This window comes from Polyergus mexicanus, unplaced genomic scaffold (genome assembly GCF_030449975.1).
Source record: "Polyergus mexicanus isolate NDT 795.1 unplaced genomic scaffold, iyPolMexi1.0 SCAF_8, whole genome shotgun sequence".
NCBI lineage: Eukaryota > Metazoa > Arthropoda > Insecta > Hymenoptera > Formicidae > Polyergus > Polyergus mexicanus.
The window spans coordinates 4,106,622-4,125,358 of NW_027223328.1; the positions used below are offsets into that span (position 1 = coordinate 4,106,622).

The following is an 18,737-nucleotide window of genomic DNA, read 5'->3' on the forward strand; positions in this document are numbered from 1 at the left end:
CTCTGTGAACAAATTTGCATAAATCATAAATTAATATATTATTAATATATTATTATTTATAATTTTAGATTATAAATGATCCTCTCTCCTTCGTGCTGGTAATTGGGAGATTATGCATACTATATTATATATATTACTGCGAATGTATTATTATTACAGCTAAAATCTCATGTTTCTTACTAATGGTCATTTTATTGCGCAAGCCTTTCAGAAAACAAGTGTACATAATTTTTCCTTTTGTATTCTGGACGAAATGTATATTTTAATAAAATATTCAAAGTATAGATTTTTTAATGTTTATGTGACTTTTGATTCGTCGTTATAACATCATATATAATAAATTATTATTGCTTGTATATAGGGAAAAGTAGGGTAAAACCGATTAGGCGGGTCAAACCGGTGTCAACCTCTGATTCTTCGTAATAAGTGCTATTATCTTTGGCTAACTCGTATTATTAGTTGTAGATTGATGCCAACATTATTTTGAGATGAACCGTGCCCACATGTACACGATATTTCTTTTTTGAGAGTAGTTCAAAATTTTCAAGCCAAAAAAGATATCGATATAGGGACAATAATCGAGTCATTACTCGTACAGAAATTAATGTATATGAGATATCTATTGGATGTTCTCAATACCCGGGAAAAAATGGCCTATATATAATTATATATAATGGTTTGCATAAATATTTATATATTTGATTATATATATATATATATATATATATATATATATATAAGTATATATGTATATATATATACATACATATCGTGTCATGATGTATAATGCAACTTTGGTAGCTGTGATGATTACAACTTATACTGAATACTTTTTTCATAAAATAATAAGATTTTTAGGTTTTTCTGTAATTGTATTTTTTTTTTTTATAAGTTTATGTACAGTCGTGGTCAATATTTATTTAGTGATCAATTAATGTTGTAAATACGTCAATATTACAATTAACCTATTTATATAAGGAAAATAATAAATATTTTATAATACTTATAAAGTTTACGCATAACTTTCTATTCAAAACCCTCGAAAATACAGTATTATATATTTTTATTTATATTTACAAAACTACAATATATATATGTATGTATATGTATGTATATATAAATCTTATTTATTACATTTGTAATTCCATTAATATATTTTATAATAATTCTACATTTATTATTCTATTTGATAAAGAGTTAAAAATCCAATGGATTTGTATTATTGAAAGAACGGTAAATTTTGAAAAATAGACAAAGGTTCACCCATAGACATAGTATATCTAGATCGAGCGTTTGCCTTTATTTAAGGAGTGGGGGTAAAGATGCACGTAAAAAAGGACATACTCTCTTTCGTGCCCCTTGCGTTCTCTCTCGCTCGCACAGGGTTAGCGCTCTCTTTCGTCATGCTACGTGCAAGCGAGAGAAAACGAAGGGGCATGAGACAGAGTATATTGTTTTCTACGTGCACCTCGGCTCCCATTTCTCAACACTCGATCTACTATGTCTATGGCTTTGATCTTACGATTTCTTGGACCATTTTGAAAACAGTGAGAATATGTAATAACCGGAAGCAATTTTCAATTAAAATTCATGGCAATGAAATTATAAAAAATGGCGATGTTCGAAATATTGAGAAAAGATTATAGCGTGAGTGAAAAACATTTAATATTAATGAGTATAACGTTGTTTTTCTAATATTCTCATTTAGAGTTGTAGACTTGCATTTGTAATGTATCTTGTTCCTTCTTCTTCAGGATTATTTGCAGCAATATTTTAAGCTATCGGACGTTTCGTTGTTTCAAAAGAAATGCATCGAACGCTGCGCGAACGATGGCGACAGAAAAGCGGCGATCGATCAGGCGCTCCGAGACACTCTGTTGGTAATTTTGACAGAAAACGTTTCGGGCAACGTTCGTTCTCTGGAATTGTACATCACTTTCTGCATAGAGCTATGCAGAAAAGATCTGGCGACAGCGAGTATGCCAGTCATGCTGTTGGGTGACATCTTCGATTCGATGACTTTGGATAAATGCGAACAACTGTTTACCTTCGTCGAGAACAATGTTACAGTATGGAAGGAGGATCTGTTCTTCACTGCCTGCAAGAACAATTTATTAAGAATGTGCAATGATTTGTTGAGGAGATTGTCACGTTCACAACAGACTGTATTTTGCGGCAGAATTTTGCTATTCCTTGCAAAGTTCTTTCCCTTTTCTGAGAGATCGGGTTTGAATATCGTCAGTGAATTTAATCTAGATAATTATACAGAATTTGGTTCAGAAAAAGTGGAAGGGGATGATCTGGAACAAATAACTAAAGACGACAACAAGTCAGAAAATAAAATACCAATTGATTATAACTTATACAGAAAATTTTGGGCTTTACAAGACTTTTTCAGGAATCCAAATCAGTGTTATAATAAAATGCATTGGAAAGTTTTTTCAGCTGTTAGTTTATATCTTCTATGCAAACAGTTATATATATTTTTATTACAGATGATTTACTAAAAAATATACATTTTTAGCATGCATCTAATGTGCTATCGGCATTTGCATCTTTTAAATTGGAGGAGCAGCGTAGTTATCCTACAACATGTATAAAGATGGATTCTTCAATGGAAGGTTCTTACAAGGAAACCCATTACTTTGCAAAATATTTGACTAATCAGAAATTATTGGAATTGCAGCTGTCTGACTCAAATTTCAGACGATACGTATTGCTGCAATTTCTCATTCTTTTCCAGTATCTGAATAGCACTGTAAAATTCAAGGCGTAAGTATTTTATGCACTAATGCAACAAATATTTTGATGTATTCATAAGCTTTCTCCTTTTGTTGAATTAACAAATTGCTCGATAATATGACACTAGTACAATATTTCTGAATAGTCATAAAACAATGTTTGTTTTTCAAAGCTTCCTTGCCAGTGGCTATGAGACAAGGTCTGCTTTTCTTAAATTAAATGTTCCATGAGATGTTCCGTGTTATCAAAGCACTATGATGTTTCTCGTTTTTAAGTGAGACACATGAACTCAAACCAGATCAGGTGGAATGGGTAAAGACTATCACAGAACAAGTCTACACTCTATTGATTGAAACACCGCCCGATGGACCCGCGTTTACGGAGACCGTGAAAAACATCTTAAAACGTGAGGAGCATTGGAACGCGTGGAAAAATGAGGGTTGTCCGCCGTTCAAGAGACCGGTGTCGGACGTCATCGGTAATGATGAAGAACCGCGAAAACCAAAGAGACCGAAACGGAGAATTGGTGATGTAATTAGGGATGCGCAAGCGATTGGCAAATATCATATGGGAAAGTAAATAGATATTTCTGTATGAAAGAATCAGAGAATTTTAATATTCCCGCGCGTTGAAACTAGATAATTAAATTTACGTTATTTCTCGATAGCCCAGAACTTACTAAATTGTGGAATCTATGTCCTAACAATCTCGAAGCATGCAAATCAAAGGATAGAGACTTTCTCCCATCTTTAGAAACATATTTTGAAGATGCCATTATGGAACTGGATCCTGCTGCGATGGTTGATGATAAATACAAGTAAATACATGTAAATACTTGTTACATGTATCTGCTTTGATAGCAATTCTTAACATTTTTGTATATTTTCTATACAGGAAAGTGAATGATGGTAATTTTGGTTGGAGAGCATTAAGATTGTTAGCAAGACGAAGCCCACACTTCTTCGTTCATGGCAATTATCCTATAAATAAATTGCCTGAATATCTTGAGACAATGATAAAAAAGATTGCCAAAGATCGTCCAGTAAGTATTCAATATTCATTATCTTTCTGTAAATATGTTTAATCTTGATTTTTTTATTACTGTGTTCCATAGCAAACACAGTCTGACATAAAACTGGAAACCGAAGAAACTCCACCATCAGAATCTAACGATCAGGAATTTAACGAAGACGTTTTGAAGCAGGACAGTGAGCAGGATTCCGAAAGCGCCGATATAAAAGCCAGAAAATTGAATAAAGTTACACCAGAGATGGTAGGAAAATTATCGGAAAGCCTAAAAAACGATTGGAAAAAATTAGCGACGAAATTTGGTTATACAAATGAGGAGGTATATAAATAATTTAATTTTTAATTATAATACTATAATGTGATTTAACGGGTTAATAATACAATTTTTTAACATATGCGATATCTATTTTAGATTACTTTTTTTGAAAGCAAATCAACATCGTATGAACAATGCAAGACTATGCTCGAAATATGGGCAGAAGAGGATGAAGATGCGTCGGTCGAGAATTTAGCTTACATTTTAGAAGGTTTAAAATATACAGAAGCTTTAACAGTGCTCAAATCTTAAATATTCTTTTTTAATTTATTTAACGATAGAAATATAATTGTAACAATCATAAACCATGCACAATTCATAAGAACTGTATGATAACATTCCCATTTGTAATAAAATTGTCGATCCTTGCATCAAATATGTATTTTAATTTAGACATATACAATAAAATCATTAATCTCCGCAATTATACTGCTTAAATTTGCGTTATTACAATATACAATATCAATTTGATTGCAAAAAATAAAAAATAATTATACTATAATGATTGCAAAGCGACAACTGTTTTTTATTACTTAGCTTTTGTAATAAATGGAAAAAGATCGTATAAAATTATAAAGATATCAGAAAAAATGCGCTAAGCTCCAAAATAGTTGGAAGAAAATTAAATTATCTATAATATATATTATTAAATTGAACATAAATATTCGTATCCGAATATATATATATATATATATATATATATATATATATATATATATATATATATATATATATCAAAATAACATACAGAAGGTCTGAAAATTCGCGCAACACCCTTTAAGGGAAAGTAGAGGATGTTATTCTAAACAGAAAAGTCCTATACAATTTTGCGACTTTCTCAATATTTAAGAAAATATTAATTGTAAAAGATCAGCCAATGAAGTGCCGCGAGAAATTTGCGGCGTGAAGGCGCGTCCCTCTGTCATTTGATACTAGGCCCGCGGCGAAGCAGTGGGAGGACGCGAATTATGTGTGCGATCTTTTACAATTAATATTTTTTTAAATATTGAGAAAATCGCAAAATGATACAAGACTTTTCCGTTCAGAATAACACCCTCTACTTTCTCTTAAAGAATGTTGCGCGAATTTTCGGACATCCTGTATATCAATCAAATATTCAAGTTATAACAATTACAATTCTACAATTGTGTACATTACTTTTATATATATTTAAAAAAAGCAAAGGAAGGAGACGTAACTCGAGAAGAGATTCCTTTTCCTCTTTTATTTAGAAAGACAATAATAAAGTGTACAAATAATACAAAATTTGGAAACGAAACATTTTCAGTGCAAACTATATCGAAGGACAATCGATTGCACACACATGAAATTGTGTACATGCCTTAAGATACGAAATTAGGCGCGCACGAGAAAATGCATAGCTTCGATTGTGCATAAATTCATATAATAAGACATCGCAATAATCCCGTATGCACGTTTCTGGATGCCACGAATTACTACTGACGACATTAAAAAAAGTTCACGTATACATGTAAGAAATATACACGCTAATAAGCATGTCGATAACCTAAGTATACATATGATAGTTTCACGATCGGTCTCTATGTAATTGTAATAAATTAAGTTAACGTTAACGATATAGGTATATCTTTCCTTCGAGTTATAGACACTGACTTAGTTAGATTCGATTTATGCTCGGTGTAACATTAGGGCTAGAAATTCTTAAATCCTGCGCAAACAACATCATTGAGAAAAGAATAACGTACGCGAATAAGAGATATATAAATTATTATTATATCCATTTTTTATACAACAATATCATAGACCTTCGCTAAATTTTATTTGTTAAATGTTTTTAGAGTAGCTGATGAGGAATATGTACGGATCGGATGAGATGTCGCATCAAATATGGAACTCAAAATTATTAATATATACATACATCAAGGATGATTTCATACGTGAAGGATGATTTCACTAAGGATATTTGGTAACTGATAAAGTCATGTATGACTGTTTATTTCAAGAAAAGAATCGTGACGAAGTCGCGAGTTTTCATTTTTTTTTTTTTTTTCATATTGATGTATATACAGAATATCCCAAAATTAGACCAACAAATTTCAGATAGTTATAAACGATATCAAAACAAGACAATTTTGCCAATAAACCCGCAAATGATTGTCTTGGCAATAAAGAATCAAAGACTAACAAGAACAAAAATCGTTGAAAAAAATTATTTTTCTAAAATTTTATTAATATGGTTAAATAGAGGTGTTATTATCATGAAACTTTTGTGTAAAACATTTATTGATATCTCGAATAATTTTCGAGATATATCAAAAAAAGTAAAAAGCCGTTATATATAAGGGGTGATTTCACTCCTTAGAATCGTTTTTAGGCCGCAACTGGAAATTTCTAAATTTATCCATTTATCCCTCTTACATGTGTGTAAATCAGAATTTTCGGGTTTGCGAGGTTTCCTTATTAGTCTTTGATTCTCTAATGTCAAAACGACTCATTTGCGAATAGGGATTTATTGGCAAAATTGGCTTATTTTGGTGTTCTTTATATCTATCTGAAGTTTGTCGGTCTAATTGTGGGATACCCTGTATAAGTAATAGTTCCCAATTTTTTCAAAAATCTTTGTGACGATTCTTCTTCCAAGACTTATAAATTAATCGATCATGGAAACTATTCCGAAAACGATCGATGTATGATTTGAGTAAATAATTTTTTATTTTTGTTAATCCATTTGTTAATACACGGAGCATAAATCTTCGACAGCGACTCGCCGTCGTCTGAAACTCCTTAAATCGATGTGTCTTATATCTAACATACACACTCAATATGTATCATGCTAAAATGTAAATGCAGCTTGATCGCGCGGGTACGAACTTTGTTTAGGTTTATTTAGAGCAATGTTAGGTAATTATTTTTTGTTTATAAACGGTACAGCATTCGTAATGCATGTGTGCCAAATATGATTTTATTTGTATTTTAATCATTTAAGAACACGTATAATTATGTCAGTTATTTTGTATTAGAATATCAGAAACGAGAGATTTACATGAACAATTTGGGATCTGAATTCAAACCATATTTTAAATTCAGAGAAATCAAAATTAAATCGTTTCGATCTAATGTGAAAGAGTATTATATGAGAATTAATTTTTTGTATATATCACGTAAAACACAAAAAAGAAACTAAATTCTCAATTATATTATATTCTCTTACAAGTGATTAAATTCTCAATTATAAATTCTGAATTATGCATCATATTATATATTCATATTTATATCCAGATAGCACAAGGATGTCCTTAGGACGTCCAAAGGGCATCCAGGACATACATGTAGGATATCCTCAGGATATCCCATTGTAATCCTCAGATCTCCTTTGGATGTCCCGAGGAAGAGTAAATGATAGCCGTATATTAATCTCTGGAGAATCCAGGGAGATCCTGTGGAACATCCTAAGGATTTTTATAGGATATGTTAGGGATATTTTTCGTATGTCTCAAGGAGCAAATTTTAAAATTTAAATATAAATTAAAATTATGTTTTGTTATTTACTGCCAATATTAAAAATCTAATATTAAAAATAGTTTACCGTTCTTTAATATTTGAGGCTTTCGTGCTGTGCATGAATATTTTAGATTTGGCTCCCTGGTTTGAGTTGTGTAATATTTGCTAAACAATCCAATATCTGAATTCCCTATGTTGGGATTGCATCAGAAATTGAACTGATAGAAAATAATTACACTTGTAATTTCCTGTCAGTTGCTTTTTGCAAGCTTTATATAATTCTCATGACCAAATCTCAAATACGAGTTCGCGTGTCGCATAGCGGTAAACAAACGAACTAGCGGTTGAATACTATTGTTTGTAAAGTTTTTTGAATGTTGCGAACAGTAACATTTCTCATGAAATATTAAATAAATAATAATTTTGGATATATGAAAATGTGCGCATCAAATTCAATTATTAATATTAAACGAAATTAACGTTAACAATTAATTGCACATGTATATGTCCTCTGAAAATCCAAAAGACATCCAATATAATAGACAGGGCAAATATATCCTACAGACATCCTTAAGATTTCTAAATTATATAAAATAGCCGACACAACTAAAAATAATTATGTATGCATATTAAACTTTTATAAATATATTTATAATAATATCTTAAAACATCCTACAAATGTCCTGAACCATCCTGGACATATTCAGGATAATCCTGAGGATGTTTTGTGCTGTCTGGGTAGTTTTTTGAAAAATATAATTAAAAAAATATTTTATTGTTAAAAATATACGCGAGAGTTTCCTGATATAAGTTATATGTATAATAAACAAAAGAGAAAAAAAATAGAAGAGAATGAATTATATATTAAATTAATTTTCTTTCCCGAAAATATTTGATTTCTAAAGTTAATACTGTTTTGAATTCAAGTCCTCGATCTTCGTAACGATACGAACCATCAAATCGTAAAAATTATTCGTTTAAATTTTTATAGTTTTTTGATGAATTAAAAATTGGTGAATGGATATTGTGATGTCCTGTCGTGTGACGTTTAATGAGAAGAAATAAAACTAGACAGACATTTTTTAACGCTTAAGCGCGTCGTAAACGCCTCAGCGAATCGTGCACGTATATGTTCGAGATCACATCGTTCACGTAACGATCTATAAATATTTTTGGACGTTTAATCGTGATGAAGGGATACGCTTAATGAATGTTGAACTGCGATGGCTTCACAAAGAGATTTTCGAAACTCTGATTGAAACTCTCTGTACTGACTGATAGATTGAATATTCGATAGGAATACTCGATACGACGAAACACTGACGAATAAATATCTAGACGATCAGTCTTCTTTTTATCTTTAAGAAAGATTGAGAGAAGAGAGAACTGAGATGCGGTTGAAGCAGATGGTTAGTGTACTCGTGATGGAAGTATAAGTAATTATACTTTTGGAATTTCGAAGATATAGATCTCGGAAACAAGATGAGATGCGTCGTTGTTCGCGCGTTATTATTTCGCGATATGTATTATATCGATATGACGGCTTGGTTTTCGCGTTACAAGTGACGGTGATAATCGAGAAAGAGATAATGAGTGTTCAGTATTGCATAAGTTCTTCCAAGTATTCCACATAGTCCTTTTCCGTCATCTCGACGTCGTTTTCCGGTTGACCGTTGACGCTCCGTCGTCTCCTCACCATTTCGCTCGTCACCTCGATGCATAGCAGCGCGAATTTATTGTCGCACGAATATCGCACTTGTTCTAGCAGCCGGCCGCCAGTCAACGGTGAGCCCAATCCATAGCGATCTGAACTGCTCGAGTGCCAGGCGTCGCAATAAGTGTCCATCGCACGATCGCCAAGTTTGTGAGAGCCGTGCCATGCGATTTTCTCAGGCCTGAAATCCGGAGGAACGAAGTCGATTCAATGATCAATCTTAATAAACGCTTATCTTGGATAAAGGCAAGAATGTTATTTCCGAGACCCGGGGAAATAACATTCTCTCCCGGATAAGTAACCTTATTCGCGTAAATTTCTGATCATTTAATTAGTTTGTCATTTTGTAAATTATTGTATATAATTTACCACGTAAAGTCGGTAAGAATGTTCTTTCCGTTGAAACTGTAGATTCTGGGATTCTGAGAGAAATATGCCCCGTTTCCGTTGAACATCTCTTTCCAAGAATTGAATAGTACATCGCCCTAAACAATTTCGATTATTTTTAATACAATGTTCGATTTGATAAGGAGCGTCGAACACGATAATAAATAAATATTATATTTTCGTCGTAATTACCTTTATGTTAACTATAGGAAGATCCCGATCTCCTAATCTGACGATGCTATCAACATTTTGAACTCGAGAGCTGAGAAAAGCGCGGAATGTACCTCTCAAGCCTGCTCGTCTAGCTTGTCGATAGCAAGCATAGTCCGCTCCCCGTATACCGTGCATATCTCCAGTAAATGGCTCATTCAATGCAGCCATTCTCAACTGAAAAATATATAATTTGTATAAAATAAAGATTTTCAATCACAATCGAATTTTATTGCAATATCGGACGCGCATTGATTAAATTTTACAATCAATTATAAACATATTAATTTAAAAAATTATTAATTCTATTAGATTTGAAATTTAAAACAAATGCGGAATACGTATTATATTCTGGGGATGGAAACTGGACGAATAATTTCAATTAAATATGGTACAATCTCACCATTCGCGGATACCACTGTAGCATGGAAAGAATTATTTTCGAAATTAATACGATTAATTTCTACAAACGTATCCTTTTTACGCAAGATCCACTCAAGTTCTTAACTTACCCCCGTTCCGTCAGCTTTCACGGGTATCTGGTTAATCAAGTTCGACGCTTCGAAGGGAGGATTTGCTGGTGGCGGTGCCGTGGTTGGCGGTGCTGGCGTTGTGATGGGCAAAAGTGATCCGAGCTGCATAAATTAAAAAAAAAAAAAATCAGTTTTATAAAAAAGTATAATGTTAAATATTGTGCGCGCGTTAAATTTGCAATAATAAATGAATGTTAATACTGACTGCTATGTATTGCCATCCGTTGTTAACTCTGACCAATAAAGCTTGTTCGTCTATGATGTAAGCCAGAGTTCCAACTGGACTAACACTAGACATCTATAATGTACAAATAAAGAGAGTGTTAAAAAGTTGATATTTCAAACGTACGTGAAAGGAAATGTTGATTCACAAAATTTTACTTTCGTCATGGCTTCTGTATTTTGGAATGTAACAGCTCCTGGCACAATTTTCGTTGTACTTTCTAAAGGCCCCCTTGTAGCGGCAGTGACAACCCCTTGAAGAAAATGTTATCGAAATTAATTAAATATTAATCTATCTTATAAAGCATTCGAAAGAACGCTGGTGCCGCTGCATATTATAATTTCATATTACTAACATACCTAATTGCTCTTTTAATTCTTTCAATTGCTTGAGTTCACGTAGAGCTTTCAATTCGTCCAGACTACTTCTGGGTCCTTATGGTATGCGAGTGTGAAATTTAATTATATTTATAAATATTCGATAGGAAGGGAGGGGAGGGGGAGGAATAAAGTGTGTGCTCGACGAAATAATATTAAAATGATTTAAAGAATAGGTATCTCTGTTATTAACAAAATGGATTGTTAATTTGCAATATTAAATATATGATATTCGAATGATCTTAATTAAAATTAGTTGTAATTATTTTTGAGCAGTGATATCTCGCAATAGATTATCATCTATATTATTGAATTATTATAATTTTCATCGAATTTCTTAATATTTTTACCTTGTCTAGAGCCGTAATAATCCCTTTCACCGAAAACGTGACTTCTACCGATCCCGGGTTCGCCTTTCTGTCCGATTAAGGATAATCCAGGCGGACCAGGGGGTCCGGGAGGACCTGGAGGTCCTGGAACCGGGATGTATTTTCCTTGGGACGGTGGTCCAGGAGATCCAGGTGGTCCTGGAGGTCCCCTTTGACCCTCTCTTCCCGGTTGGCCAGGAATTCCGGGAAAACCGTCAACTCCTTTATCACCTTTAATCTAAAAAAAGATATTTAAACGCACATCTATAGATTCACAATATTTTTAACAATTGATAGTTTCTTATGAAGACATATCGTTATATTTCAGAAGCTGCTATTATCGGTCTTCTTACGCTTCTTATCGCTTTGACAGACAAGTAAATAAGTTTGTAGAGAATCAGCAAGTATTAAAATATTGCCAGGAGCAGGAACGGTTGATTTATTGGAAATACTGAAGAATGAGATGCAACGATCGCTTAGGCGTATCACGTCGGCTTTCTGTCGACGTTCCTTCGTTGCGTTCTTCTTCACGAATGTTTAGCCGAGACGGTTTATATGCTGGAGAGGCGCGAGAGACATCCTCTCGATCGTGGGAAGACGATATCGGAATTTTCTATTTCCTGACCGTGTAATCGTTTTTTTCTTGAGGAATAATCTATCAAAGTTGCATCACGCCCTTAGAAAAATGATATCATGATCGATTTTTATTGTTATCTATTTATATGTAATATATTTATTTGTAATTTTATGAAATTATATAGTTTTATGAAGTTATACGTTTTTATGAAATTATATATTTATTTATAATTTTATAAAATTTCCATAAAAAAGATTTTTTTTTTATATATTTACTCGATTTTTGCGATTTCTTTATTATCGTATTACTAGAAATCCTACGTGAAAAAAGAAATTTTAGAGACGTAAAATATTTTAAGATTTTCTTAATGAGCTTTGACGTTTTTCTTTTTAATTTCCAACGTAAAATTAAATCCCCAGATCAAATTTCTATTCTTCAAATAAAATTGATCTATACGAAATTAGATTTAATTGAAAAACAAAGTTCCATTTTCCATTTATATTCTGAGATTTATATTATTAGATTTAGATCCTTCTGTCTATAATAAGGCTTCTGAAAATTTCTATCTCGAAAAAGAATTTTACAAGTTCGACACTAAAAATCTGCTTTTAAATTATTATTTCATTTAGAAATTTTGTAAAATCTGTAAAATTTTGTGATATACATTTCTTCCTTTTCTTGTATTCAGCGTGTAATTGTTGATTTGTTTTACATGCTTTGTAATACCGAAAGATTTGTAACATTTAAAAGGATTATTTTATTCGGATATGTCCGGTTGAATACGTTGCGAACAAATACAAGCTCGCAAGCAAAGCGGGACGCCATATCGCGCGTATCAGTATGCGTTATTTGTCAGTTGTCAGTTGTGTGACAGCTCGCGAAACTCTGCGCCGCAGCGGAGAAAATTTCTGTTTGGCGCAACAAATAAATTCAGCGACGAAGACGCGAAAAAAAGCATCCACGCACGCCAGATGCACTTCTACATTAATTTCCATCACTCGCATTCCGCCGCCTGTTATTCAAAGATTTCTATTGTTCCATTTACAAGGGTATATATTCGTTTCAAAGAGAAACAATGCAGCGGAAATAAAAACAATAATTTTTTCATTTTTCTCTTCCCTCTCACGTCTCTTTCATAATTTTGCTCTCATTTTTATATATTATTTGTATAGACTTTATATATGTATATGTATGCTATAACTCAGATTAAAATCACGCGAGAGGGACAAGAGAAACGAAATAATTATTATTTATATTTGCATTTTTTCTGTTTGAAACGGAAGAGGAGTTTCTTGTTCTTGTTGTTTCTGGACGAACGACTGACGAGTCACTTAGCGTGAGAAATCCTTTCCAAGCGATTCGCGGTTTGACTTTTCGTTCTTGATTTTCACTTTTTAGCGGGCACTTAGATTTATATGTAAAGTTAGCGCGCGCGAGAAATTTACACGGTGATACCAAGTTGGAAAACTGCAAGTTATACTTACACCGACGGAAACACCGTAAGGGCTCGGTGCGCCGGGCTCCCCCTTTTCTCCCTTGGGTCCCATTGGTCCGATACTTCCCGGAATTCCAGGTATCCCAGGACGGCCCTGCAGAAGACAGTGACAGATGAATCGCTCGTTTAGGTTTTAATTAATGCGGAGAGATGCGGTTTTATCGTAACAATACAATCGGACACTTAGCAATCTATTTGCGCGCGTTTATAATAAATATATATTTATTATTTAACTATTAAATTTACTTCTCATCTTATAAGAAAATACAATAAAAAAATTATTTATTCCAAGAATAATGAAAAAGGTTGCATGATATTTATGCAAAATAGATACGATTTAATGGAGTTTTTTTTTTTTTTTTATTATAAGGCTCACCTTCATCGTGTTCTTTGGTTGGCATTGTGAAAGAAAAAAACAGCCTTGTTGAGAGATAACATATTTCAAGATAATGTAACATGAATGCAGTGTTGGGAAGTAACGCGTTACTTGTAACGCCGTTACCGTTACAGTTACTTTTTTTCGGTAACTGTAACGGTAATGGCGTTACAAATTTTATTTGTAACGGAAAAAGTAAGTTCGTTACATTTTTCGGTAACGAGTAACGAATTTAACAGTTACTTTTATCGTTACTTTTTTCAAATTTTTTGATTTATTTAAGATATTATTCTTGCTATTGTGCGTGATAAAATTTTTATCTTAACCGTAAAGCCGTAAGCAAATCGACCAATTAGCATTCTTATTATGTTGTAAAAATGCTTGAATGTGATTGATCAACTTATGGCTCTTGCAGACCAGTGCGATGACGCGACGCGCGATATCCAATGAGAGCTTTATCTTTTCGGAAAAGCAGAGCTCTCATTTACTACCAGTTCTAAGTACCTTGCAACGAAAATTAGAAAATCTCAATAAATCTGACCTTATAGATTGCCATTCATTAGTTGAAGCTATTCAGCAAGGTTTAAATAAAAGTTAACTTATTAATTTGATTAATACATATGTTATTTAATTTTAAATAAGGATTTAATTGAAAAATATTATTTTATTTTAAACTATTGATTCAAAAGTATTAATTTCAATAAAACAAACAATGTCGCTTAATTTACTATATTTGATTTTAGATTTCTTACAATATTTGAAACGAAAGAATTAATAATAGCAGCATGTTTACATCCAAAATTTAAGTTAAACTGGTTAACCGGAGAAAAAAGAAAACGTGCTGAAAATTACTTGGAGGATTTATTGGGAATCCGATCAACTGAAAATTCTTCAAAAGCTGGAAAATCTGACGATCACGATGATTTTTTCATTTTTGAGCAAAAAACGGTGCAAAATGAATCTGAACAAGAAGAATTGCAACGGTTTTTAAAATCAAATAATTGTAATATAGAAATGTTAAACGACTATCCAAAACTTAAAAAACTTTTTATTAAATATAATACAGCTCTACCAAGCAGTGCATCTGTAGAAAGAATGTTTAGCATCGGTGGCTCTGTATTAACACCACAAAGAGGGCATTTAAATGGTGATACTATGGAGCAACAAATTTTATTAAAAATTAATAAAGAATTTCGATAAAATTTAATCATTTATTTTGTAATAAACCTTGAATGAAATCTTGCTTACAATTTTTTAAAAGTTTTTCTTATGCCAAATAATTTATTAGTTTGTATTGTAAAAAAGTAACGGAAATTATAACGACTCGTTACTTTTTAGAAAAAATAACGGTAACGGTAACGAGTTACTTTTATAAAGTAACTTTCCCAACCCTGCATGAATGATGTATATTTTCTCGATATAGATTTGCTAATAATATGGCATATGCTAATGCGTATTATTTTATGACACACAATATATTATACAAATAATATTAATTACTATCAACAATCATTCATCGATACTGCCACGTAATTATTTTTGCATAATTAGTATTACCGTAATATAAATGAGATAATATAAATTGAGATGTGCGTACCATCCATCCTGGTAGACCGATCTCTCCCATCGTTCCTGGTTTCCCGGGAGGACCCACAGGACCGGGCGGTCCAGGTCTTCCTCTCCTGCCTCGTTTTCCTTCGGCGCCTTTCTCGCCTTTGATAGTGATATAGTCGCCGGAATTGGCAATGGTAGTGGCTCCAGGAGGACCTCTTTCGCCTCTCTCGCCCTTAGAGCCAGGTATACCGGGTAATCCTGATATCCCGTCTTTGCCAGGTTCGCCTTTATCTCCTTGAGGCCCTTGAATACCATTTATTCCAGGAATACCAGCTGGACCGACATCACCCTTATCGCCTTTCTCGCCCTTCGTGCCCTTATCTCCTTTATACCCGCGCGCTCCAGTATCTCCTTTGTCGCCCTTCGTGCCGAATCCTTAATTAAATAACATTTCCAACATTACATATTGTCATCCTTTATCTTGACACAATAGATATTGAATTTCTTCATCGTAAAAAGACATTGTTAATAACGGCCTATAATCCTTAATTGTTACGGTAGAGTGTAGAGAATCACATACAAATACATATATGGTATGTCTCTGATATTATATAAAATATTAGAGAAAATAGAAAAATTGAAATTTTTTTAGACTTTTAGGTCTTTCTAACGTCTTTAAAAATTAGTATCTCTTTTATTAAAATATAATTAAAAATAAATAATAGAAACATAAATAAGAAAGGATAGAATATCTTTTTTGACACGAATTATAGCGCTATTTATTTAGGTAATTTCATTTAATGTCTTATTAATGCCAAATTGACTTTATTGTAGTTGGTGAGGATTAATAAAATAATAATTAATATAAAACGATTGGATAATGTTTCATGTATAAAAGAGATTACATAAAAAATCGGACAAACGAGAAATAATAAATAAATAAATAATTAATGTAATATTAAATTGTATTTATTATTGTGCATGAAAGAGAGAAATATCTTTGAGGAAAAGTTTTTAAGATTGCTCACCAAGATCCCCTATGTTTATCCCACCGGGACCGTTAGGTAGTCCACCGTGTGGACCGGGTGGTCCCGGAGGTCCTAGTTTGCCTTCGGGTCCTGTGTCGCCCTTAGCGCCCTTCTCCGCCGGTCGTCCATTCTCGCCAGGTGCACCAGGTAGACCGGGTGCACCGGCTACGCCTGGTTCACCCTTGAAACCTTGAATTCCTCTGGGACCATCCTTCCCATGATCACCCTTGGCACCTTTGTGCCCTGGCTCGCCCTTGATACCCTTAGACCCTGGTATTCCAGCCTCACCTTTAGGGCCAGGACTTCCTGAGATGCCTGGTTCACCTTTCTGTCCTGGGAGTCCCGGCCTCATCGTGATACCTCCTTCCGTCTAGATCCGACGAGGATTCAAATAAGTGATCGCATTATATTAAATAATGAGAATTAATTTTAATGAAGTTTTATAATGAATGATTTTAATAAAGTTGCATAAATATTATTCTTGGCATCTTATGATTCGAGAGGGGAATTTCGAGTATCGGGAAAGATATTCGCGGTGCAATCAGGGAATGCTCCAAGTCCGTACTCACCCTATAAATATTTCGAGGTTTCCAACTAGGCTGCATGCGCATAATAATCGAAATTTCCCTATTAGATTGTTGGAATAACGTTGCGAAATTGAGAGCCTCGCGGCCGGCCCGACATTGCTGTCTGCGCGTTTACATTGCCATTGATTAGAAGCGAATGATTGTTGCGCGAACAATCATCAATGGCACGTGATTCACGATTGCTTCAGCGTAAATCGAATCTCGCCGATAGAATCGTAAGTGTAAATTTTATTCTTATAAATGCACGAGTTTCCTATGCTCACTCTGTGATTTGAATCCTTTCAAACGTAAAATTGATTTTCAGAAAAAAAAACCAAAAAGAAAATGTTCTCTTATAGAGTAAAAAAAAAAAAAAAAAACGTTTTGATTTTCTAAAGAATGTAGTATGTATATGCGTGTATGAAGACAAAAATAGTGATTATTAATAATTAATATATATATTTTTAAAAATATAAATATCCCCAAAAAAAAAAATTACATATACGCTGAATATTCGAAAATAATCTTGTATTAAAAATTTTAATATGCTGTGGTATTTATAGATCTCTTATTTTACAATATGTTTTCTCATGTTTCAGATAATTTTGTAAAAAGAAAAGGAAAAGACTAATTATATTATTGATCAGTAATTAAACGCGCAAGTTTTTCAAATAAACGGGCGAGAAATACGTTTGTGCGGAAAATAATTTCTTTTTAAGATTTTCTTTCTATATATCGTCTGCTTTCTGAAAAGCAATTATTCTCTTCTTCGCATTAGTATGGCATTCCGCTGTAAATCATGTCGCCGCGATTTCTGTGTATATCTATATATCATTCAGAGCTTCTTGCAAATAGTTTGAAATTTTTAGACTTCTTCGACTATTGACAGAATAGCGATATATACAGGGTGTCCCATTTTAAAGGACCCACTCAAATATCTCAGAAACACTGCGTTAAATCGAAAAATGTTTCAAACAAAAGTTGTGTGCCTTCAAGAGGGCCATCAAGATGGTGACAATGATTTGACCTTGGAAAATCATTTGAAGGTCATGTGAAAGTCAACTTTAAAATCTTAAATAGAAACCCCCATTTTTTATTTAGTATTCTTGTAGCTGACATCGAGAGCTTTCCAAAACACTGTAATAAAGTATTTTATCATTAAGTACTTTTTTGAGTTATTTTATATTTTAATCTGACATCTTTTGATATAAAAAATTAAATATCTCATAAAATATTCAGTTTTCGATAATCTTACCGTAATACTTTTATGTACAGAATAATGAGATAAATCAATTAGTGCAAAAAAAAAAAGTTTAAAAAAATACATCGTAAATAATTTTTTTAAATATTTATACTATTATTTTTTTATACTAATTGATTTGTCTCATTATTCTGTACATAATAGTATTACGGTAAGATTATCAAAAACTAAATATTTTACGAGATATTTAATTTTTTATATCAAAAGATGTCAGATTAAAATATAAAATAACTCAAAAAAGTACTTAATGATAAAATACTTTATTACAGTGTTTTGGAAAGCTCTCGATGTCAGCTATAAGAATACTAAATAAAAAATGGGGGTTTCTATTTAAGATTTTAAAGTTGACCTTCACATGACCTTCAAATGATTCTCCAAGGTCAAATCATTTTCACCATCTTATGGCCCCCTTGAAGCCACACAACTTTTGTTTGAAACATTTTTCGATTTAACGCAGTGTTTCTAAGATATTTGAGTGGGTCCTTTAAAATGGGACAC

General features: G+C 32.7%; 2 protein-coding genes across 3 annotated transcripts in view; one reads left to right on the forward strand and one right to left on the reverse strand.

The window, feature by feature from the left end:
- The first annotated feature begins 1,413 nt into the window (after positions 1–1,413).
- Hpr1 (THO complex 1-like protein Hpr1) lies at positions 1,414–4,458 on the forward strand. 2 transcript variants are annotated; one of them, XM_070300491.1, is made up of 9 exons: positions 1,414–1,647; positions 1,755–2,447; positions 2,525–2,772; positions 2,915–2,941; positions 3,018–3,317; positions 3,410–3,559; positions 3,637–3,784; positions 3,857–4,090; positions 4,184–4,458. In XM_070300491.1, the coding sequence occupies exons 1-9, from the start codon at positions 1,612–1,614 to the stop codon at positions 4,337–4,339; spliced, it is 1,992 nt and encodes a 663-aa protein (XP_070156592.1). In that variant the 5' UTR covers positions 1,414–1,611; the 3' UTR covers positions 4,340–4,458. The 2 variants fall into 2 exon arrangements, with proteins under 2 accessions (XP_070156592.1, XP_070156593.1); XM_070300492.1 differs by lacking the exon at positions 2,915–2,941 and having other exon boundaries at positions 4,184–4,457.
- Positions 4,459–8,053: 3,595 nt separating this feature from the next.
- The window catches only part of Mp (collagen XV/XVIII-type protein multiplexin), a 335,627-nt gene continuing 324,943 nt past the window's right edge, over positions 8,054–18,737 (reverse strand). Inside the window, exons 11-24 of the mRNA XM_070300508.1 lie at positions 16,982–17,011; positions 16,413–16,782; positions 15,428–15,819; positions 13,831–13,842; positions 13,444–13,548; positions 11,365–11,620; positions 10,997–11,071; positions 10,796–10,890; positions 10,620–10,712; positions 10,394–10,516; positions 10,285–10,299; positions 9,864–10,058; positions 9,654–9,769; positions 8,054–9,465 (exon numbers count right to left, since the gene is read on the reverse strand). Coding sequence (XP_070156609.1) covers positions 9,168–9,465; positions 9,654–9,769; positions 9,864–10,058; positions 10,285–10,299; positions 10,394–10,516; positions 10,620–10,712; positions 10,796–10,890; positions 10,997–11,071; positions 11,365–11,620; positions 13,444–13,548; positions 13,831–13,842; positions 15,428–15,819; positions 16,413–16,782; positions 16,982–17,011 — 2,175 coding nt within the window. The 3' untranslated portion in view covers positions 8,054–9,167. The remainder of the gene's footprint in view (positions 9,466–9,653; positions 9,770–9,863; positions 10,059–10,284; positions 10,300–10,393; positions 10,517–10,619; positions 10,713–10,795; positions 10,891–10,996; positions 11,072–11,364; positions 11,621–13,443; positions 13,549–13,830; positions 13,843–15,427; positions 15,820–16,412; positions 16,783–16,981; positions 17,012–18,737) is intronic.